The sequence below is a fragment of the Camelus dromedarius genome, chromosome 19 (assembly GCF_036321535.1).
Source record: "Camelus dromedarius isolate mCamDro1 chromosome 19, mCamDro1.pat, whole genome shotgun sequence".
NCBI lineage: Eukaryota > Metazoa > Chordata > Mammalia > Artiodactyla > Camelidae > Camelus > Camelus dromedarius.
In genome coordinates, this window is record NC_087454.1 from 22382134 (window position 1) to 22404247 (window position 22114).

The following is a 22114-nucleotide window of genomic DNA, read 5'->3' on the forward strand; positions in this document are numbered from 1 at the left end:
TTGTTCTGTCCAACATGGCAGCCACTAGCCACATATGACTATTGGACACTTGAAATGTTGGCTGATTCAAATTGAGATGGGATGTAAGTGTAATATATACATGGGACTTAAAAGGTATAGTACAAAAAAAGAGTGTGAAATATCTTGGTAATCATTTTCATATGATTACATGTTGAAATGATATATTTTGGGTATATTGTGTTTAAACAATGTTTAGTATTAAAATTAGTTTCACTTAAAATTTTTTTTCATGTAACTACTAGAAAATTTAAAATTACATATGTGGCTTACATATTTCTTTTGGATAGTGTTGCTCTGGAACTCTCTGTCCAACATGGTAGCCAATAGCCACATGTAGCTATTTAAATTAAAATTAAGTAGAATAAAAAATTCAGTTCCTTATTTGCATCAGCCACATTTCAAGTTCTCATTATAATCTGTGGACCATAGAAGATGTCCATCATCACAGAAAGTTCTTTTGGACAGTGCAGACTCCTTGAAGGCTGCATCTACCTGCTTTTTCACTACGGGACACTATAGCCTGGATGTTGGGGCCCCTGACTAACATGCTCATCTTTCCCTTGTTATTGGAGGTGAAATTATTTGGAAGTTGGTGGGTTGTTGGGGACAGTTTGGCTTGAAATGGAGCAACACTGTCTCTTAAAATCAAAGTGGAGCAGCTGATACTTCAGGCTTCTGGGGCAGAGCCTGGTGACTGATAGGGAAAAGAGTTTCTTCTGCCTCTTTTTAACTGTTTCTCTCAGGATAAGGGCTGTGAGCCAAAACTGTCTTTATCTCTCATAAGGCTATGTTCTCTTTCCACCAGGTCACTGGAGAATTTTAATTAGTCATTTATATACACTGTTTACTATTAATGTCTCATATATTATTATGTGTTTGTAATTAAATATGTTGGTAATTAGTAATTGTATTTGATTTCAGTTCTAGACCTTATTTTAATATGCTCAGTCTGTTTAGTTTATTCTTTTAGTTCCAAATAAATCCAATAGAGGGAGCATGACTGTGAAATCCTCTCCCTCCCGTAGCCTAGGGCATGCATTTTCAACTGGGATGATATCACCCCACAGTAGGTAAAATTTCACTCCTTTCTATTAAACAGCTTTATTGAGATATAATTCACATAGCAGACAATTCACCCATTTAGAATATACAACTCATTGTTTTTAAGTATTTTCATAGGGTTGTGTGATCATCACTACAATCTGATTTTAGAACATTTTTGTCATTCCCTAAAAGAAACTTTGTACCCATTAGCTGCCACTTCCCATTTCACAGCCCTAAGCAACCACTGATCTTTCTGTCTTGATGCTTGCTTATTCTGGACAGTGAAAATATTCTTTGGTGAAGGGTGGGGGTGAAAAAAAAACTTAGGTATAACAATACTTAGCCCTACCTAACAAAATTTTATTCCTTAGTATTTAATTTCTCTCACTGAGTTTTCTTGGGTATCACATGAGCAGCATTTATATTGAGTTCATGAAAGATACACAAAATATATGGAAGATTAGGGCTATAAACTAAGGCAAATAGACGGCTGTGATTGATTGGAGGACTTCCAATCAGTTGCTTGATCTAAAAGTCAAATGGCGAGATGTGGTCTGCGCATGCCTAGTGTCTGCCATAGACGATCCAGTCAGTGTTGTTTATATTTAATCCTCAGTACTTTTGTGATTTGAACTTTGAAGATTAAATAAAAAATAATTTCTATTTTATTATTTAATGCTGCAAGTTATTCAACAAGTCAGTAGTTAAGTGCCGAAAATAAAAAATATTGACACTATCTGAATGAATGTCTAGCAGGTAGTTAAGATAAAAGTTACTTTCTCATATCAAACAAAAGTTAAAAGTTAAAAATAATTTTAAGAAATTAATTAAAATTTTCAGTTGTTTTACTTTTGCTGGAAAATAATTTTGAGTAATTAAAATTTAATTATATTGCTATTATATATTTATATAAATTGCTGATTTGTATATGTGATTCAATACATTATAATTTATATAAGAAATAAATTACATTAAAAGTTTCTCAGCAAATATAGTTACAAAGTTAAGTTAAATATTAATAGCTTAAATTTTAAAATTTAACATTTAACTTAAAAGAATTATTTAGTCTTTCTTAACCTTTCATTGAGTAAAAGGAATAAGCTTTATTCATATTCTTTTTATGTATAAAGCACAGACAGACGTATAATACGTAAGATATACAATATATCTGTGGTATGACAATTTCATGGAGAAGGGGCAATTAGGAAAAAAAAAATCTAAACAGGCTCCTAAGAGGTGGTAATTATGAAAAAAAGGTTGAGAAACAGGAACACTGGTGTAGGTGTATTGCTTGGTAGGATGGTGATTAGTCCAGAACTTGGGGTGGTGAAATCTAGATTGGATGGAAATGACAGGCCTGGCTATAGTCGTACCAGCTTACAGCTAGAGGATTCCATGGTGTTTCCCCCGACCCCGGAAACAGGATGGAAGGGATACGATGGAAGTTCAGAACAGGGTGGTTCAGACAATACTCATGTAGAAGAAATCTTTACAGTTCTAGAGTCTAGTTGGAGAGATAAGATAGAAACTTGGAAAGTTCATTCATTTAGGAAGAACTGAATGTAAATTCAAGATAAATAATAGAATATTTCATTCACTGCAAAAAATTTCAATTTACCTACATTATTCTGTATGTTTATAATGTCCTTGTTAGTGCAGTGTTCTTAGTGTTCCATGGTTCTTTGTATTTTCAGTGTGTAATCCTGTCTTATATCACAGCTTTAGCTTTAGCCAGCACATGAAAGGAAACAACATGGGTCATGTTTTTTGGGGAGTTTGGCTAATGCTTCTCCAGGGGTTGTGCTGCAGGACAGCAAAACTAGTATTGCTAGGTTTGGGGAGACCAAATGAATCAAGGTTGTAGAGTGTGTCTGTGGGAGACCAAGGACTGAAATTCCTGAATCCTGAGTTTTGCAGTTACTTTTGTCTTTCTGGAAATCTAGCAGCCATTTACAGAGACGATGGAATACACCTTTTTTCTTTGGATCTTTTAGAGCATGTCCGTTGACTGTTGCAACTCAGCGAGCCTTGCAAATCACCTGACATCATGGCCTTTCAGCTGCACTTGTGTATCAGCCAGGCCTTGGGGCTGACCCTCAGGAGGACTTTAAGTGCTTCAAGTGGTGCTTGGGCTTCTTTGTTTCTTCTGCTGCTGTTCACCTTTATTTTTCTTTTATAGGTGTCTCTACAAACAGACTCATGGGTGGTGCAATGCAACTTACCTTCCGCAAGATGGCATTTGACTATTACCCCTTCCACTGGGCAGGTAGGAGAATTCTGAATGGGGGCAGTTTTCACGTGACCTAGATTTTGAGGGCAGATTCCTGAGTTCATCCCTGGCTGCCCAGTAGAAGGGTGCCAGGGACTGCAGCGTGTTCTCCGAGAGGTGCTGGGAATAGTCCTTTTCAAGAGGACATCTTCTAGAAACCTGCAGGGTCCACTATCAATGATTCTTTATCATCGATGAGAAGAGGTAGGAGAGAGGCAGTGGCTGAGATGTTACTTTTGATTCTCTGCTCTGCTCCTTACTTCTGCTAGTTTTACAGCCTCCTTAGTAGTTCCTAGTCAAAGATGGCAGCAGTCAGCAGCTGGTCTGTAGGGAGCCTCAGGGAAAAATCACATATGGAATTCAGAAGAACTTGAGTGCTCTCACCAGATAATTTTACTTATCCCAGAGAATTCTGGATTGCAGATGAAGGATCAGATTCTGAACTATGGAGAACTATACCAATGGAAAAGAAAAATTGTAACATTGGATCATGATCTTGGACTAAAGTCTTTTTGCTTCTTTATTGCATAGGCGATAGCTGCAAACATTGGGTACGTCACTGTGAGGCCATGGAGACCCGAGGCCAGTGGGCTGAGAAGCTGGTGATGGAATTTCAGAGTAAAGTGGAAAAGTGGCATGAGGAGACAGGTCTGAAACAACCCTGGCACCTGGGGGTAGATTCTCCCTTCCGGAGGAAAGCAGGTGGGTTATGAGTAGCTGGAGGACTCCCACTGCTTAGCCTCTTGACATCTACCTTGAATGTCCAGTGATGATAAAGCACTGGACTGGCTAATTATTCCAATTTTATTCCATGGAAAGACATCCATGACCTTTTTCTTTACAGAGTCCTCTTTGTCTCCAGGGATAGCTGCAATATTGAAGAGAGGTTGTTATCACCTCTATTCAGTAGGCTGTTGCCTTGGTCTTGGGGAGAATACAATTTTGAGTTCCATCCGGGAGCTAGCCAGTGTTAAGCTCTCTTTCCTGCATATAGCATGAATGATCTTAGGGTTTTTCCTTTCCAAATTCTATTAATAAAGAGACTTGAATGTATCTGATTCTCTTTCCCAACTTCTTATTTTTATTCAGATTCTCTCTCTAGTCCACGAAAGAACCCTCTTGAGAGAAGCCCCTCTCAGAGTCGACAGGCTGTCTTTCGGCCTCCAGCATGGAATCGCTTACGTTCTAGCTGCTTGGTAATACGAGTGGATGACTTGGACATCCACCAGGTAAGCAGCCCAGCACACAGGGAAATAGGGTTGGAAAAGGGTAAGCAGTTCATTTGGAAGGCAACAAATGTGATCAAGGTTGTGGAATTAGGGGGCTGTTTCCCTCCTTTCCAGGTGGATTTGACACTTTGGTCTGTTTCTTTCTGAGCATGACTGCTGATGTCAGGGCTTGGGACTTTCCTCTGAATACCCCACTACAAACCTTTCACTGAAAAGATGAACTTGTAGAAAGTATTAGGTGTGAGTATGCCTAGAATATGTGTGAAAACCACTCTGCTCCCTGTGACAGACTTTGGAAGAATCATAAAGGGTTTATCCTCCTACCTCAGAGGAAATTGAGGAAATTCTATTCTGGATGACGTACAGATGCTAACAGCAACTTGTGATTGCACAGGTTTCTACAGCTGGACAGCCAAGTAAGAAGCCATCTACACTCCTTTCCTGCAGTCGGAAACTTCACAACCTCCCCACTCAGGTCTCTGCCATTCATATTGAGTTCACAGAGTATTATTTCCCAGATAATCAGGAGCTTCCAGGTAAGCATCTGACAAGTCTTACTGGTCATTTCTTACTGACTAGTGCATGCTTTTCACATTTGTCAGCCTTTGGGTCTCTGCTTATATTCTCATTTGTTTTTAGGAGTTTTAGGTGTTTGGGTTAATTTAGCACACCTTTGTTGAAAACTCTGCCCTGTTTAAACATGTACCTTTGCTCTCTTGATAATAAAATGAATATTAACTGGTGAGTAAGAGTGGGGCTGCTACTTTGTACATGGTGATTCTGTTTTTCTCTGCTTTCCAGTTCCCTGTCCCAATCTCTACATTCAGTTAAATGGTCTGACATTTACTATGCATCCCGTCAGCTTGCTCTGGGGAAACCTCTTCTGCCTGGATTTATACCGCAGCTTGGAGCAGTTCAAAGCTATCTACAAGTTGGAGGATTCAAGCCAGAAAGATGAACACTTGGATATTCGACTGGATGCCTTCTGGTTGAAGGTAGGGAGAGAGCAGGAATTTTGTTCCCTATTGACATCCACAGCTGCATTTCTGCCATGGCTGTAATCCAGGGCTCTGCTCTGTCCATTTGATGGAAGTAAGGAAAGTGATTTTACAGCCCAGATGGTCTTTCAGGGGTGTACTAATGGTGGATTGCAGAGGTAACTCAGATGGCCATTCTGAACTGGGTTTCATTTCATTTTCTCTTTGAAGGTGAGCTTCCCGCTGGAGAAGAGAGAACAGGCTGGGTTGCATCGTCCCCAGGCCCTTGTCTTCTCTGTATCAGGCATGACTGCCACCAATACACGTCATGCCCCATATTGTAGCTGTCCAGACCTCCAAAGTCTCTTCCGGGGTTTTGCTGCTGCTGAGTTCTTTCATTCCAGTTATGTTCAGTTCCCCAAGGTTCCAGGTGGCTTTAGCCTTCTGCACATGCTTTTTTTGCATCATGCCTTCCAGGTGGATTCCTGCCCCCCTCAGTCTAGTACCCTCCCTCCCCAGAGACTTAAGGCATCCCAGGATCTCTGGTCCATCTACTTCACCCAGATCTCCTTAGACTTTGAGGGAACAGAGAACTTCAAAGGCCATACCTTGAATTTCGTGGCCCCCTTCCCCTTGTCCATTTGGGCCTGCCTACCCCTCCGCTGGCAGCAAGCCCAGGCACGAAAGCTCCTTCTGGCCACAGAAGGGAGGCTGAAACCATCGGCCAGCTTTGGCAGTCCTGTCCATTCTGAGGCCCTTGCCCCTGACACAGTATCCCGTCAGAGGTCAAAGACTGAGCATGATTTGAAAAGCCTGTCAGGCATTACAGAAGTCATGGAAATTCTGAAAGAAGGCAGCGGTGCTGTGGATACCAAAGGGTCTCTGGCAGAGCTGGAGGATGCCGCAGATGTGCACGTGCTGGTACACTCCCCTGCACATGTCCACGTGAGGCTTGACCACTACCAGTACTTGGCTCTCCTCCGCCTGAAGGAGGTGCTACAGGGTCTTCAGGAGCAGCTGACTAAGGATACAGAGGCCATGACTGGGTCTCCCCTGCAGGACCAGACAGCTTGCATTGGGGTTCTCTTCCCTAGCGCTGAGGTGGCTCTGCTCATGCATCCTGCCCCTGGGGCTGTTGAAGTGGACTCTGAGGGTTCAAATACTACCAGCCTCATAGATTCAGAGCTGTCCCCTTCGGAGGATAGGGAGCTCAAGTCTGATGCCTCCTCAGAACAGAGCCCAGCAAGCCCTGAGAAGGTTCTGGAGGATAGTGGCATTGACAATCTGGATGCATCCCAGGATAGACCATTGCCTCTCCATAGCAATGGAGAAGTGCAGTACTTAGATTCTCTTGCACAGCTGGAGGCTGGGAAGAGCCACGAGGCAGTCGATTCCTTACAGGCAAAGAGACTGAGCAGAGCCCAAGCATCTAGCTCACCAGCTGCATTGAAGCCCCCATGTGGCAAGGATACTACTGTGAATGGACAGGGCGAGCTCATCCCCTTGAAGAACATTGAGGGAGAATTGTCAAGTGCTATTCACATGACCAAGGATGCCACCAAGGAGGCTCTACATGCCACCATGGACCTCACCAAGGAAGCTGTGTCCCTGACTAAGGATGCCTTCTGTCTGGGCAGAGACCGAATGACCTCCACCATGCACAAGATGTTGTCTCTTCCCCCAGCCAAGTGAGTGGTTCTCTGCCTCCTTCACTCACCTTTCTCCTAGTTATGGCCATTGGGCTCAAGGCCTTCTGCTGTGTGTACTTTTAAATTGGGAAGCACCGTGTAGTCCAGGAGCATGTATAAAATGGCCTATTTATTGTGGCAAAGCCTTTAGTTTTCAGAGCTGCCCATAGGGCAGTGGAGGAACTTTCAGGCTACTTAGAGGATATAGGTACACCAATCAGAGAGACTTTATTTTCAGGACTATATCTAATTCTGTGATAAGGGAAGAACCAGAAATTGCAATAAAATAACACAAAACTCCATGGATTTTCACATGCCTCCATGTAGCTTAGCCTGTTCTTGGGCAGTTTTCAGGGTAGCCCTGATTGCTTCTTAACATCAAGTTGTCTCCTCTTTCGCTGATTCACTACTATTGATACAGATATGCTATATCAGGATAATAACACCTGGCATCTGTCTGATATTTTATTCTTTTTAGTGGGTTCTCATGTAATATTTTGTTTGATTTGATCCCCACAGAAGGGATACAGATATTTGTATCCCCACTTTATAGCTGAGGAAACTGAGGCTTCAGAGAGGATGAGCCCATGGATCCTGTATCTTGTAAATGGAAAAGGTGGGGCTTTGGACTTGCTCTTTCTGGTATACCTTGTCAATATCTGTCAGACTAATAGAGAAGGAAGAATTTCATCCATTCATTCAACAAATATTTTTTGAGTCCTTACTGTGTGCCAGGCTCTGTGTTAGGCACTGGTGGTGCAGTAGGGAGTAAGCAGAAAACACCGAAATTCAAAAGTCAAAGTGGAAAGGTAAGGATTTTTTGATGAATTTCCTATGGCTTTAGGAAAGAAAATGAAGACTTTGCTGGGACACTTTGTGTTTTGGGGACTAGGGTTTGAAGATCAGTGGCTTTAGAGCTTTTGTCTAAGTGAGCTGTCTTAAGTGGGTCTCTAAGCAATGCCTGTAGTTGTGTTAGTACCTGCTAGGCATATATAGCTTAGGAGGAAGGGAAAGGAAAACTTAAAGAGCTAAATGATAAAAGTAATACTAGGCAACGTTTATTGAGTGCTTTCTGTATGTCAGGCACTGTCCTAAATATTACAGTATTAATCCACTGGATTCTTGTAAGAACCCTATAAGGCAGGAACTAATATCACTCCCCATTTTACAGTTGAGTAAACTGAGGCTCAGAGAAGTAAGAAACTTGCTCAAGATCACACAACTTGTAAGTGGTGGGGTGAGGACTGATAGCCTAGACTCCCGATCACCAAATGTGCTGCCCTTTCTAAATGGAGAAGAGTAAGGGAGATGGGAAAAGAGGAGAGGTAGAAAGGAGAAAAGAAAGGTGTGTGGTACAAACTCTTTTTTAAACACTGGCATTGACTTCCTACTGCCCGCCCCTGGTGGCCTTTTCTTGGTCCTCCCTCTCCAGGACTCCTCTGCGGCAGCTCACCTTGCTGGTCGGTTTAGTCTGAGCATTGGTAACCCTGCCCAGTTACTCATACTTCTCAGAAGGACTCTGCTTTTTCCTTGACTGCTCTCCTTCCTTTTATCCCATAAATATAATTGTTCCACAGGGCTAGGCTGTCCATATTCTGATCACTCTTACCATAATCTTTATTTTTTAAATTATGAAAATGATTTGTGTTTATTTTGTTAACAATGAGGAAAATAAAAGAATAAAGAAGAAAACATAAAAGTCACTTGAAACGTCGTTATCCTGAGATAGCCACTATTTACATTTGGATCTGTTTGCATCCAAATTTTATACATATATTTATGTATCCATGTGAATGCTTATATGTGTATACACATAAAATATACAGGTATTGTTTTATAATAAGATTATATTATTTCTATATAATACAGAAAATTTCGAATTTTACTTTATGTTTTATTATAAATAGTTTTCTATTCTTAGGTATTTGAATATATAATTACATTCTTGCAAGTGGATGTGCTATAATTTATCAATCCAATCCACTATTGGGGGTTATTTAGTCTGCTTCCACTTTTTTCTCAGGTAGAACCAATTCTGTGTTAATTGTCTTTATTTTTGTGAACATTACTCTTTATGCATATCTAAGCCTTTAGAAGAAAAACTCAGAAGTGGAATTACTGGGTTAAACACTACAAACATTTGTAAGGTTCTTGATGCATTTGCCAAACTTTCAGAAAATTTATATCACTCTGCATTTTTTAACTCAGTTGACCCTTGAACAATGTGGGAGTTAAGGGCACTGAATCTGCACAGTTAAAAATCTGCATATAACTTATAGTTGGCCTTACCTATAAGAGCCTCCTTTATGTATATGGTTTCAGTGCATCCATGGATTCAACCAACTGCAGATTGTGTAGTACTATACATTTACTACTGAAAAAATCTGCATGTAATTGCACCTGTGCAGTTCAAAATCCTGTTGTTCAAGGGCCAACTGTACTTTCTCTCTAGGTTATTGTTTTCCATCTCCTTACTTCTGCTATAGTCCTTATTTTCAGTCCTGACTTCCCTCCCCTCCTCTGCTCTTCCTTTAAAACTATCTACTGCCCAGAGCTCCACATGGATCTCCCAGGGTGCCTCAGACCTCACATACATAAAACTCAATTCCTTATCCCTCCCCAGATCAGTTCTTTGATTTTTTTGTTTTTTTGTTTTAGTTTTTTGGTGGCATCATTCTCTTGCTTGTTCAGACTCTACATTTTAGCTCTGCCTTTTCTAGGCATTTGTTAGGTTCTGATCATACTTTCAAACTTAGGCATACTTCAGAATTGCCTGGAGGGCTTGTTAAAACAGATTGCTCACAGATTGCTGAGCCCTACCCCCAGAGTTCCCCGTCCAGTAGGTCTAAGATGAGCCTGAGAATTTGCGTTTCTAACAGGTTCCCTGTTAGATGCTGATGCTCCTATGAGGATGACACTTTGAGAGCACAGCTCTAGGGAGTCTCATCAGTTTTTCCTGTCTGTTCCCACATGTGGACTATTTTAATAAACTATTAACTGATCCCTCATTGGACATCTTTCCCTCTCTGGCTTATTTGAAAAAGGCAGGTCAGACTTCCTAAAACACAGGTATGATCTTGTTATTACCCTACTCTAAAAACCTCAGTCTTTTTCTTTGTACTTCCTGAATTGAGTTTGAACTTCTTAGTGTGGCATAATCAATTATTGTGATATATCTATATGGCACTTGCAGTTTTTTTAAAATAGGCTTTATTTTTTAGAGCAGTTTTAACTTCATAGTAGTATTGAGCAGAAGATACAGAGATTTCCCATATACCCCTACACTTTACAGTTTTCAGAGCACTTTTATATCTAATCTTTTGTCCAGAGTTTTCTGTAATTTGGCTGCAACCCTTGTGATAAAAGCACTTGGCAAGAAGTAAGGAGACTTGGGTTTTTCTTAGTTTCATATTTAACTGTGACTGAGTCAGTTTCTTCATCTGTAAAATGGGAGGGTTGGCTTGAAAGGTCCTTAAAGGTTTCTTTAAAGAAAATTTTCTAACTTTATAGTCTGTTACTCTCCCTCAGCAAAACCTACCATCCAGCTAGGCTGAGCTGCTTACTAGTCTCCAAAGGTACTTTTTATTTTCCGGCTCCATGCCTTTGCTCATGCTGTTTTCCCCCATTAAAAGCCCTCTTCCCTATCTCTTTCACAGCCCTTCAAGGACTACCTGAAGTGTTATCTCTTTGCACAAAGTCTTTTTTTTTTTTTTTTTCCGGTATTAGGTATTGAACTCAGGACCTTGTGCATGCTGAGCATGTGCTCTGCCACTGAGCTCTACCTACCCCCTCCCGTAAGGTCATTCTTAATCCCCTTCTCTGCATCCTTTCCCCTCTTGGGTATTGTCTGGCCTTTGGCTTGTACCCTTGCCTCTCTTTTATGGTTTGTGTGACCTAATTCCCATATAAAGTTGTCTATGTTTAAGTCTCCTCTCTCCTGATAGAATATAAATTCTTTGAGGATAGGGGATGTCTTATTCATCACTTTATTCACCCCCACCCTGACCCTGTGCCTCGTATGGTGCCTTGTATGCAGGTTATTCAGTAAGTACTTGAGGAATGAACGTAGGTGGCTTCAGTGCTATTCATTAGCACCAGGGCTTTACGTAGTTGGTCTCATCTGCATATGAGATGACCCTAAATAACTTTTGACACTTAATGTTGATATGAGAGAGAGGCTTATCCACTTTGAAATGCTAGAATAATGAGGCAGGTGAAAAATGGAGACCCTCTTAAAGCAAGTAATAATTGACATCAAAGTTTATGTATACAATAACCGTCTGGGCTGAAAAGGTTGTATATTACAAGGGAATGGAACAACATGGGCTCCTAAGCCTCATTTGTGGTTTTTGTTTTTTAAACAGAGAGCCGGTGGCCAAGATAGAGGAGGGGGTGGCAGCCCCAGTAAGTGGAGGTGCTGCCCGACTCCGATTTTTCTCCATGAAGAGGACGGTGTCTCAGCAGTCATTTGACGGTGTCTCACTGGATAACAGTGTCCCTGAAGACCAGATGTCAGTGGACAGTGATGGCAGTGAGAGCTTTGTGATGCTGTTGGAGTCTGGTAGGTGGAAGCAGAGCCAGGCAGAGTTGCAGAGTCTGGAGAAGGTTCTTCCTGCCCCCTGCATTCAGACTGGCAGGATGTGAAAGGAGCTGAGATTTGATAAAATAGACATTTTCTTAATCAAAACTAAAAGAAGATAGAAATTTTAGTGGATTTGTGGCTCTGACTTTATCCTCACATCTTCTAGGTTATTGTTTAGAATTTGATCTTTATCACAGAACAAGACTCAGATCAGAAAAGAGAGCACTAGTCTTACAGTCACATAGCTACGACAGTAGGACTGATTTTGTGGCTGGTGTTAGTGCTGTATGTGTTTGTTGTCTGTTTTTGCCTAATTATGTATTTTATTGTTGGAAAATAACTGTGAGCTTTTTGTCTATGATAAAACAAGTAACTTTTAGGAATTAGATTAATCACCACTGGTAGTTACACTGGTTCTTTCAGCTTATTGAAATGAAAACTTTTCAAATTGTCTCTTAAGAGTGTCTAAATGAAAGTAAAATAAAAAGAGAATGTAGTTTCTTAAGCTGGATGGTATATACCTATGTTTGTTTTGTTATTATTATTAACTTCTTATGGAAAAGTGCAAATATTTAAAAGTAGACAGAACCAAATTAAGAACCTCTCATGTACCCATTATGTAGCTTCAGATATTAAGAGCTTATGACCATTCTTGTTTCATATATTCTTCTACCCACTTTCCTTCCCCCCATACTATTTTGAAGCAAATCCCAAACATATAATTTTATCTGTAAGTATTTTTATTATACATCTCTAGATAATAGATTTTTTAAATATTAAAAATATTTTAAAGTTATGGTAAAATACACATAACACAAAATTTACCACCTTGACCATTTTAACTATAATTTAGTGGCATTTAGTACTTTCAGATCATTGTGCAATCATCACCACTTTCCAACTCCAGAACTCTTTTCATCTTTCAAAACTGAAACTCTGTACCCATTAAACAATAATTCCTCATTCTTTCTTCCACTAGCCCCTGGCAACCATCATTCTACTTTCTGTCTCTATGAATTTGACCACTTAGGTCTCTCATGTAAATGGAATTATACAGTATATGTCCTTTTGTGTCTGGCTTGTTTCGTTTAGCATAATGTCCTCAAGGTTCATTTATGTTGTAGCATGTGTCAGAATTTCCTTCCTTTTTAAGGCTAAATATTTATTGTATGTTTATACCACATTTTGTTTAACCATTCATCTGTCCATGGACACTTGGGTTGCTTCAATTTACAGACTTTTTTTATGTGACTAAATACCACTATCACATTTTAAAAAATTAACAATAATTCCCTAAATTCATAAACTAACTAGTAGTCTTCAAATTTCTAGTTGTCTCATAAGTGTCATAAATGTTTTGTTTTACTCTTACAATTGTCACTGTTTTTAGAGATTGGATTTGAATAGAATTTTTTGACTTCCAAACTCTTTTGTTATCTTTCTTATGCAGAGTCTGGTCCAGAATGTCTTCCATCAGGATCTCTTCCAAATGCCTTAGACAATGCTGATGTTCAAGGGAGCCCTGTTGTGGATAGTTATGGCCAGGGGTCACCAGAGGCCTACAGTTCAGTCTCACCCAGTGGGAAAGACCTCAGTCTTCACCTGGTCAGCTGCTCTTCTTTCTTCTGTGCAGAGGGTAGGCCCTAGGCTGGAAGCGTGGGACTCAACTCAGAGAATCTACCTTTACAGGTCTCAGTTCTGGTTCTGAAGGTGAACAAAGTATCTTTGGGGATTGAAGTACGTGGCGAGGATGTGACTGTGGCCCTGCAAGGAGAGGAGCTGGCCCTCCAGCAGCTGGGTACCGTGAGACTCTGGCAGTTCCTGCATGGACAGTGCCCGGGTGAAGATGGTGGCCCTTCCAGGAGAGCAGGTGGGATTTTTCTGGGGTAGCCATAGCTTAACTTGTTCCTGTCACTGTGCTTCAAGGGCAGCTACCCTAGTGCCAAGTCCTTGGCCCTTCTCTCCAGCAGCCATTAAGGAGAAGAACTCCAATGAAACCTTCTTCCCAGAGCTCTTTCTGGGGCTTTGTACTCAGTAGGCTTTTCTCCATCCTCACTTCCCAGGTGCTCTTAAGCTTACACATGAGGACAGTGTCCAGTTCTTTGAGGCTGTTAACGTCAGGTTATACCTAATCAGGGAACTTCTGATTCAGTCCTTTGATGTGAGTTATCATTTATACTTTAAAAGATGACAGGAAAACCTGGGCTTATGCTATATGCTTTGTTTTAAAAAATTATTTTTTAAGATATTGAATAGATAATAAAAAATAATTATAAAATATATAAAAAGTATATAAAATAATAACAATACAATGAACCCACATACTCACTACCTACTTTAATAAATAAAATAGTACCATTAACTTTGAAGTCCCTGGGAGCCCCTCTCCTGAACCTTCCTCTTGCCTCTCTCCTTTTATAGGGAATCACTATCCTGAATTTTGTATTTATCATTCTCTTGCTTTACAATTCTTCCACATGTGTTTGTATCAATGTATTATTTAGCTTTGCAGGTTTTCAAGTTTTTCTAAATGGAATTGTAGTTTGTATTCTTTCGTGATTTGCTTCTTTCAAGTCCCATGATATTCTTCAGATTCTTCTAGGTTGTTGAGTTAGCTATCATTCATTCATTTTCACTACTGTCTAATATTCTGTTATAGAAATATACCACTTTTTGCTTTTTAAAAAACTGCCTTAATGAAGTATAATTTGCAGCTATGAAATTCACTTATTGTAAGTAAGCAATTTGATAAATTTTAGTAAGCTTTATAGAGTTCTGTGACCATCACCATCACCCCCAAAATATCCCTGTACCCGTTACTCTATTTATTTCTTTGGTCTATTCTGAACAGACATTTGGGTTGTTTCCAGGTTTTTTCCTGTTTCAATAGGGCTGTCTTGAAATACCCATCCTTGTACATGTCTCCTGATGTGTATGTTGGAGAATTTCTCCAGGTTTATATTCCTGAGGCTATGATTTCTAGGTCCTTAGGGTAGATATAGCTTTAATCTTACTACATAATGCCAATTTGTTTTCCAGAATGGTGGTACCAATTTGCAGTTATATAGGTATGTAAGTTGTTTCATATCCTTGGCTACACCTGAGATCATTCTTTAGGGAGTTTTGAGGAAATCAACATAGATCCTGCTTGGCTTTGTCAGAGAGAGATGAGAAGACCAAGACTTGGAGAAAGGAAGAGATGTTCAAATTTAGCAGAGCTGAGGATCCTCTGTTTTAAGAGCTTTCCCTTGACCATAGCCCAGTGCCTCTGATTCATAGCAAGACCAGCTTTTTATTGGTCCTTGGACTGCCATGAGAGGCATTATAGCAAAGGAGCCAAACCTATGGTCTTTGCAGTTGGGCTGCCTGTGTGCAGATCCTGTCCTTGCTACTTAGAAGTTGTGTAACTTGGGCAAGTTATTCTCTGTGCCTTAGTTCTGCCTTAGAAGATGGGAATGATAATATTTCTGGCACAGGGTCATTATGAATATTAAATATATATTAAGTGCTTAGAATAGTCACTGGCAGGTAATTAATTAATATCTTTTCCTTCTGTCTTTCTTCTTAAAGGTACAAGCTTTCAGGAATCCTCAACTTTGAGGACTGACCGCATCAGGCCAGCTGTGGGCCTTCGCTTTGAGGTGGGGCCTGGTGCAGCTGTTCATTCCCCACTGGCCATAAAGAATGGCTTCCTACATATCTTGCTTCAAAGCTGTGACCTTGAGCTGCTCACTTCGGTGCTCAATGGCCTGGGGCCCTTCTTGGAGGATGAGGTGATCCCGGTGGTAGTTCCCATGCAGATTGAGCTTCTGAACTCCAGGATCACTCTCAAGGTGAGAGGGACTATTGGATTTTACCCTAGACTTTGTCAGGCAAGGAATTCTGGCAGTGACAGCTGTTAACCTCTTCTCTTGTCACTGTAAAATATGGTGAGGATCAAATGAGGAAATGCATATTTGCATTCTTTGTCAATGTTATAGTAGCACATAAATGAGTATTGCTGGCAACAAATCCTGGGTTCAGGTGAGGAGAACTTATCTCTATCCCTAACCTTTGGCATGCAGCATGACTGCAAGCCCATCAGGTTATCTGATCCTCAGTTTCACCATCTCTAGAATGGGAGAGACTCAGGAACGCCTCTCACACCTTGAAAGAATGTATGGGTAAACAATGATATAAAAATGCTTCAAGCTCAATGGTACAAGCATGGCTTGTTCCCTAAGTTGCTCTGAGCTGGCTAGGGGCATCATATGGTTTCCCTTTTTCCTGCAGGATGATATCCCTCCCATCTATCCGACATCTCCAGGCCCTATCCCCATCACTCTGGCCATGGAGCATGTTGTGCTGAAGCGGAGTGATGATGGTGTGTTCCACTTAGGCGGTGAGTTGGGCTTGCCAGTGTCCTGGCTTCTCTGCCTTTTTTCTCCTGTAAGGGAACAGGTGACAACTAGGAATTGTCTGCATGTTGCCAGCAGTTTGTCATTTAGAACCTTTCCGTTTTATTCCAGCTGCTGCTCAGGACAGACCATCAGCTGAAAGACTTAAAAGTGAGAAGAGGCAGCCCCCAAAAGAACAGGTGTTTCTGGTGCCCACAGGGGAGGCTTTTGGTCCGCAGGTGAGGACCTAACTGAACGGTATCTTTCCCATAAACCCTTGGGGGCTATACTCACAGAAGCTGGTAAAACCTAGAGGGCTGAAAAGGTTGCTTGTGCTGCGTGCAGCTGGGTGGTCTGGGCTCCTGTCACCTAGCAGCAGCTTGTAGAAGTGCTGAACAGGGGATGTAAGTCAGGAGCTAGAGGTGAATGCTTTCTGATCGTATCTTTCACCTGTTGCTGCCCCTGTAACTGATGAACTCTGAAGAGGGTATTAGGCTCTTAGAAAAGATCTACTTGGGTTCTCTTGATTGACCAACCTTGTGGATTTTTCTGCTTGAATTGTTCCTCCTTGTTCCCTTACTAGATGTTTTTGCAAATTGTGTTACTTTATTCATTAATTGTGAATTTTATTGTTTGTCAGGTGAAAGAACTGCCTACCCTACAAAAGGAACTTATAGAAGCTAAAGAAGCATTGGTTCATGCTAACCAGGATAAAGAAAAACTTCTTCAGGAGATTAGGAAATATAACCCCCTCTTTGAGCTCTGACAGCAGTGGCTCAGCCATCTGTGCCAAGGAAAGAGGAGGAGATCACCAGCAATTGTACCACCTGTGACAGGCACCATCCAGTGTTGGACAAGTCAGCTAAGGATGCTCAACTCACTCCTTGCAGGGTCCTTTCTACTAGCTGTTCTGACTTGGATGGAAGACAGGGCAAAGCACGACCATGCTCCAGGAGATTGGGGGCAGCTTTGTGCGTGGCTCAAGCATCGTGTCTTGCCTGTATAAAGCCTTTTGGCCCTCTGCACACTAGGTGGAATCTTCTCGACACTGTAGGGCCATTTCATCTCCTGGATTCATGGAAGAGACATTTGCTTCCTCCACAACCTGTGTGAACAAGGCAAAGTACCCATCTCAGTCACCCACAGAGCCACCAAAGATTCTATGTCCCAGAGCTTCCTGAGGCGGATCTGAAAAGTCCTAGGCCTGAGCTTCAGCCACGGAAGTAGAGTGGAACAGAAAATAGCCAGCAAGGCGGGAGTCAGGAGAGGCACAGGAATAAGTGAGACGTGGATTCTGCCTTTTTTGGAAAGGAAACCAAACTCATGTCATCTTGGCTGATACTACAATCAGGTTTTTCACGGTTAAGGTTCCTTTCTGTGATACTTTCATTATTGTGATGCTGCGGTAGGAAGTAAACAGCAATTGTGGCTCAGTGGTATCACCTTTCCCTTCTGTAATGCAATTTGTTTGAAATTTAAATCAAGGAAAAGATGTTTACTCTGAGCTAGGTTGAAGGCATGATGTGGTAGGGATCACTAGTGGAGCTTGCTTCTGAGCCCCTGTTGCCTGCTGAGTCCTGTGTCTTCCACAGCTGCACCTCACAGGTCATTTCCTCTGTCTCCCAGGGTCCCTCGCACCTCTGCATCGTCTACACTATGACTTTCTACCAGCACTCTTGTTAGCCCTCTGTGGTTTGGGAGCTGAAAATGTGTTTTAAACTGTGATATAAACATCTTAGCCTGTTGCCTCTCACACCCCTCTATCACTGTGGCTTTTAAAAATCATGTTATTTTGACTTAAGTAAAAAAAGAAAAAAAAGGAAAAAACCCCTTCAACCTGACTAGGTTTTGCCTCTGCTTGATAAAAGAGCTATTTCCCCCTCTCTATTTTCTACCTGATTCTTCCGCAACACTCTTATCTTCGTCCATACTGCTCGGTGATATACTTCAAGATGTGTTGATTGGACAGAAGTTCATCAGCTGACTCACCTTGAATTGGCAAGATGGTAAAATAGTGATTTAGTTGTGTCACTAAAGTCTTAATCACACATGACCTATTGAAGGAAAGATAAAATGGTTTCCTTTATAGGAAATCATGCCTGACTTGTATATTCTAGTTTTTGAGGATAAGAAGAAACATGCATCCAAGAGGGAATAAGATCTAATTTGCTCAGACTTTTGAAGAATTTTTGTCATGGTTCACCACTAAGGCAATTTAAAATTACCAATTACTATGAGATTATGGGTGTATCTATCATGCTTAGGAAACAACTTAGAGACTTAAGAGTAAACATCTTTCTAGAGAGATTGTTAACAGTGTAACAGATGGGTTGATGTTTGGTTTAACCTTATTTAAGATTTTTATAAATAACCTGAAAGTATTACAATGCAATCAAATGTCACTACTTCTAGGCAGTGAAAGATAAGTCAGAAGAGATTAAAAAAAAAGAAAAATGGAAAATCGCAGAAGATGCACAAACCAGGCTGTGAATACTCAGGAAAGTGACAGGTGAGGTTTGGTGTAGGTAAGTGTGAAGTAATGCACTTAGTGGAAGATTCAGCAACCAATGAGGCAGTGAGCTCTGTTAGAACTCAGGAAAGAAACTTAAGCACTGCTGAGAAGGAGGAGGAGTCAGTGTGCTGCTGTGGCCAAACGCCCACCTGCATGATCAGGAAGGTCACATAGAGCCAACACAGAAAACAGCACCTCACACAAGGCCACGATAATGTCTTAAATTATCTGTGCATTTCTGCTTACGAAATACAGGTGAAGGGAGGAAAGGTCCAGAGAACAGCAAAAATTATCAGGGAGTGAAGGTACTTCCGCATGAGGATACATCTTTAAAATGTTGGCTCCAGTTCTGGAAAGATGAAAGCTGAGGGTTGTGTTAGATCAAATATTCAGTCAAGAGTGAGATATGTTCTTCAAGTCCCAAAATACTGGCTCTAGGGTTCTACCTCATAGACTAAGGTAAAAGAAAGCACTTCTCTTGGCAAATCAGAAACTTCTGGAGCTCATTGTTCAAGGAGTAGTGTTGGCAGAAACTTTATGAGTGCAGGTTTAAGAGGAATCCTTGTATAAATGGATTCCAAAAAGAATTACAGAAAATGAGGGCTGTTTGGTGATATACAAAGGGGAGGGTAACTGCATCCCTCCACAGACCCCCCTTTAGGTTTCTTCAAAGGCAGAATGATGAAGAAAAAAGGATCACTGGTTCATCTCAAGTACGGCATTTCTAATGTTCTTAGAGGGGGAGGAGGGAGATCTGTATCTAGAAAATAAAATTATTCAACCTTAGGTTCACCTGAATTAGTCTAAAATCACATTCTGATTCTCTCCCCTTCCTCTCCTCTCCGACCCACCATTACCCCTCCATGCAGAGAAAATGTCTAATAGGCATTGCTTGGTATTCCTTCACCTTAAGCTTATGCTTGGTGAGAGGCAACAGAAACAAATCTGGCAAGCACTGAGGCTAACCCCTTTAATGACCAGAGCTCAGTCAGGTTTCTGGGCAATCTGGAGCTCTTGTCCACATGACAAATGGAGCCCTTGAATTTGAATTCCCCTATGTGACAGATTTGGCCATTGTGTCTGGAAGTCCTCCCTCAGGAAATGTGGTAGAGGTCATTGTCCCATGGAATTTTAGTAAAAATCATCTTGTATAACTTCATACTCCTATTCATTGGGGGAAGGCAGGCTTTTTCATAATGAAGAAATATGACCTTGTTGGTATTCCTCAGGATAAACGTAAAGGAAAAAGATGGAAAGAACAAATAGTGTCAGCTCCTTTGAACTGCTTACGATTTCTGCCTTGGAGCTCTAAGACTCTGAACAAGAAATAACAATACCTCAAGAAAATGTCTGGAGTGATAGCACCACTATTCCTCAAAAGACTTCAGCCACTGCACATCACCATTTCAGCTGTGAAGCATTGACAACTACATATCATCTGTGATTGTCTAGATTTCCTGTTTACATGGAGGTACTGGAGACATGCTTTAGTGCATATGGACTGATTTAAATCTCTTAGCTGAGTTGCAGAGGTGGCTATCCATCTCAAATTGTGTTTTCAATTCACTGGAATAATTCACCTAGTTTCTTAGACTTTAGACAGGAGTGGATGGCTCTCATGATGGCTGCTTTTTGCTATATATTTAATATGACCCTCATTTTGCCATGGGGCTCAACCTTTATGTACACCTTTTCATGGTTCTGAAAGGAGTGGTTCCTGCGTATGGAATATACAACGGATAAACCACCCTTCAGGTACCTGTAACTTAATGCTTCCATTTAACCCATTTAGTTCCTCCTTAGGCAAGTTTAGGGGGTAGTGGAAAGATGATAGTTTGAACATAGTCATTTGGGAAATTTCCATTCCTAATCTTTAAACTAAGGTTTTTTTTTTGTTTTTTTTTTTTAATTTAACACTTGCCTAAACTTCTAAAATCAGTTATAGTAATATCACAAAACTATGGAAACAACATTGCTGCACAAGCTGGTAGGATGACATCTCCTTATCTGAGACTACAAAAGCTGTGTCATTGCCTTCTGATTTACCATAGTCATTATGAAGTGTTTCGAGATTCTGGTGTGATGTACTGTCCTTTCCAGGATGATGGATCTTTCCATACCTTCTGCTAGAATAGGAATATTCCCATTCACCTCTGGGTAGGTGTAGATAGTAGCTGTTGTTGAATGAGGATTATTTTCTCCATCTCTTACAGCAGATACCAGGGGGAACACTCTTGGATAACCCTAAACTGTGAGGCTTTGCTAAGTGGCTGGACTTGTGATGTGAACTTCCCTCCATGTTATTTGTAAATTTCAGCCTTATCCAGTATCTCAAACTGCAGTAGGTGTAGTTCCTATACCCAGTCGAAAAAGCTTCCTCTTAGATCTGAGAATTTTTTTTTCTTTAGTTTACTAGTTTTTGGTCAAGATTTAGCCTGAGTCTTACAGCGTTTCTTTGTGGAATGCCCCACTGAAGTGTCTTCTCCATTGGCTATGTACACGTTTAAAGCCATGCATTTTAATGTAAGATACTAAAAGCCAGATTTGTCCAACTTTGTGTGTCCAAGCTGTTTCCCCCACTCAGGGTGCTAAACAGAATTGGAATCTTTACTAAGACATGCTCAGGAAAGCTTCAAAAGAGAACAGCTTCAAAATCCCTCTCCCTATGACACTGAATGATAGAGAGGAAAGAATTCTTGGGGATTGCCAGTTATATACAGTAGCCTTATTACTGCTAATCACTGTCAATAAAAGGTCACTCCATTCCCCTCTATTTGAGGAAAACAATGAGAATGTATCTGATGAACTGGAATACTGGTCAGTATTGGGAAATTTTAATGTTGCAATATCTAATCAAACCTTGAGTGTACTGGTTCTGTGAACCACCTGAAAAAAGCAAATTAAACTTATTAAGCAGTATTGGCTCTGTTATATCTGTTTATAGGGATCTGAAACATACCTGAAACAAAACATTTTACATTGTTTTTAAGTACTCTTTTATGAGAAAAATTTTTTCTATTTTTTATTGAAGTATAGTTAGTTTACAATATTGTGTCAATTTCTAACGTACAGCATGTTTCGATCATGCATGTATATACATATATTCATTTTCGTATTCTTTTTCATTCTAGGTCACTATAAGATATTGAATACAGTTTGCTGTGCTACATAGTATAAACTTGTTTATCTGTTTTATATATGGTAGTTAGTATCTGCACATCTCCAACTCCCAATTTATCCCTTCCCACCCTGGTAACCATAAGTTTGTTTTCTATGTCTGTTTCTGTTTTGTAAATAAGTTCATTTGTTTCTTCTTTAGATTCCACATATAAGTGATATCATATGGTATTTTTCTTTCTTTCTGGCTTACTTCACTTAGAATGACAATCTATGATATACAATTTTAATGGTTCTAG

General features: G+C 40.5%; 1 protein-coding gene across 6 annotated transcripts in view; it reads left to right on the plus strand.

Moving 5' to 3' along the window:
* Nucleotides 1–21617, plus strand: part of BLTP3A (bridge-like lipid transfer protein family member 3A) — a 55719-nt gene extending 34102 nt beyond the window's left edge. For 5 of the 6 annotated variants that reach the window (XM_031434891.2, XM_010994513.3, XM_064476403.1 and 2 more), the window contains 13 exons: nucleotides 3245–3331; nucleotides 3866–4036; nucleotides 4424–4563; nucleotides 4958–5099; nucleotides 5365–5558; nucleotides 5772–7228; nucleotides 11593–11789; nucleotides 13261–13415; nucleotides 13500–13680; nucleotides 15381–15643; nucleotides 16083–16191; nucleotides 16319–16425; nucleotides 16827–21617. In XM_031434891.2, the coding sequence (XP_031290751.2) occupies nucleotides 3245–3331; nucleotides 3866–4036; nucleotides 4424–4563; nucleotides 4958–5099; nucleotides 5365–5558; nucleotides 5772–7228; nucleotides 11593–11789; nucleotides 13261–13415; nucleotides 13500–13680; nucleotides 15381–15643; nucleotides 16083–16191; nucleotides 16319–16425; nucleotides 16827–16952 (3329 nt within the window). In that variant the 3' untranslated portion in view covers nucleotides 16953–21617. The remainder of the gene's footprint in view (nucleotides 1–3244; nucleotides 3332–3865; nucleotides 4037–4423; nucleotides 4564–4957; nucleotides 5100–5364; nucleotides 5559–5771; nucleotides 7229–11592; nucleotides 11790–13260; nucleotides 13416–13499; nucleotides 13681–15380; nucleotides 15644–16082; nucleotides 16192–16318; nucleotides 16426–16826) is intronic. The other variant, XM_010994514.3, reaches the window with a different exon arrangement.
* Nucleotides 21618–22114: the final 497 nt, after the last annotated feature.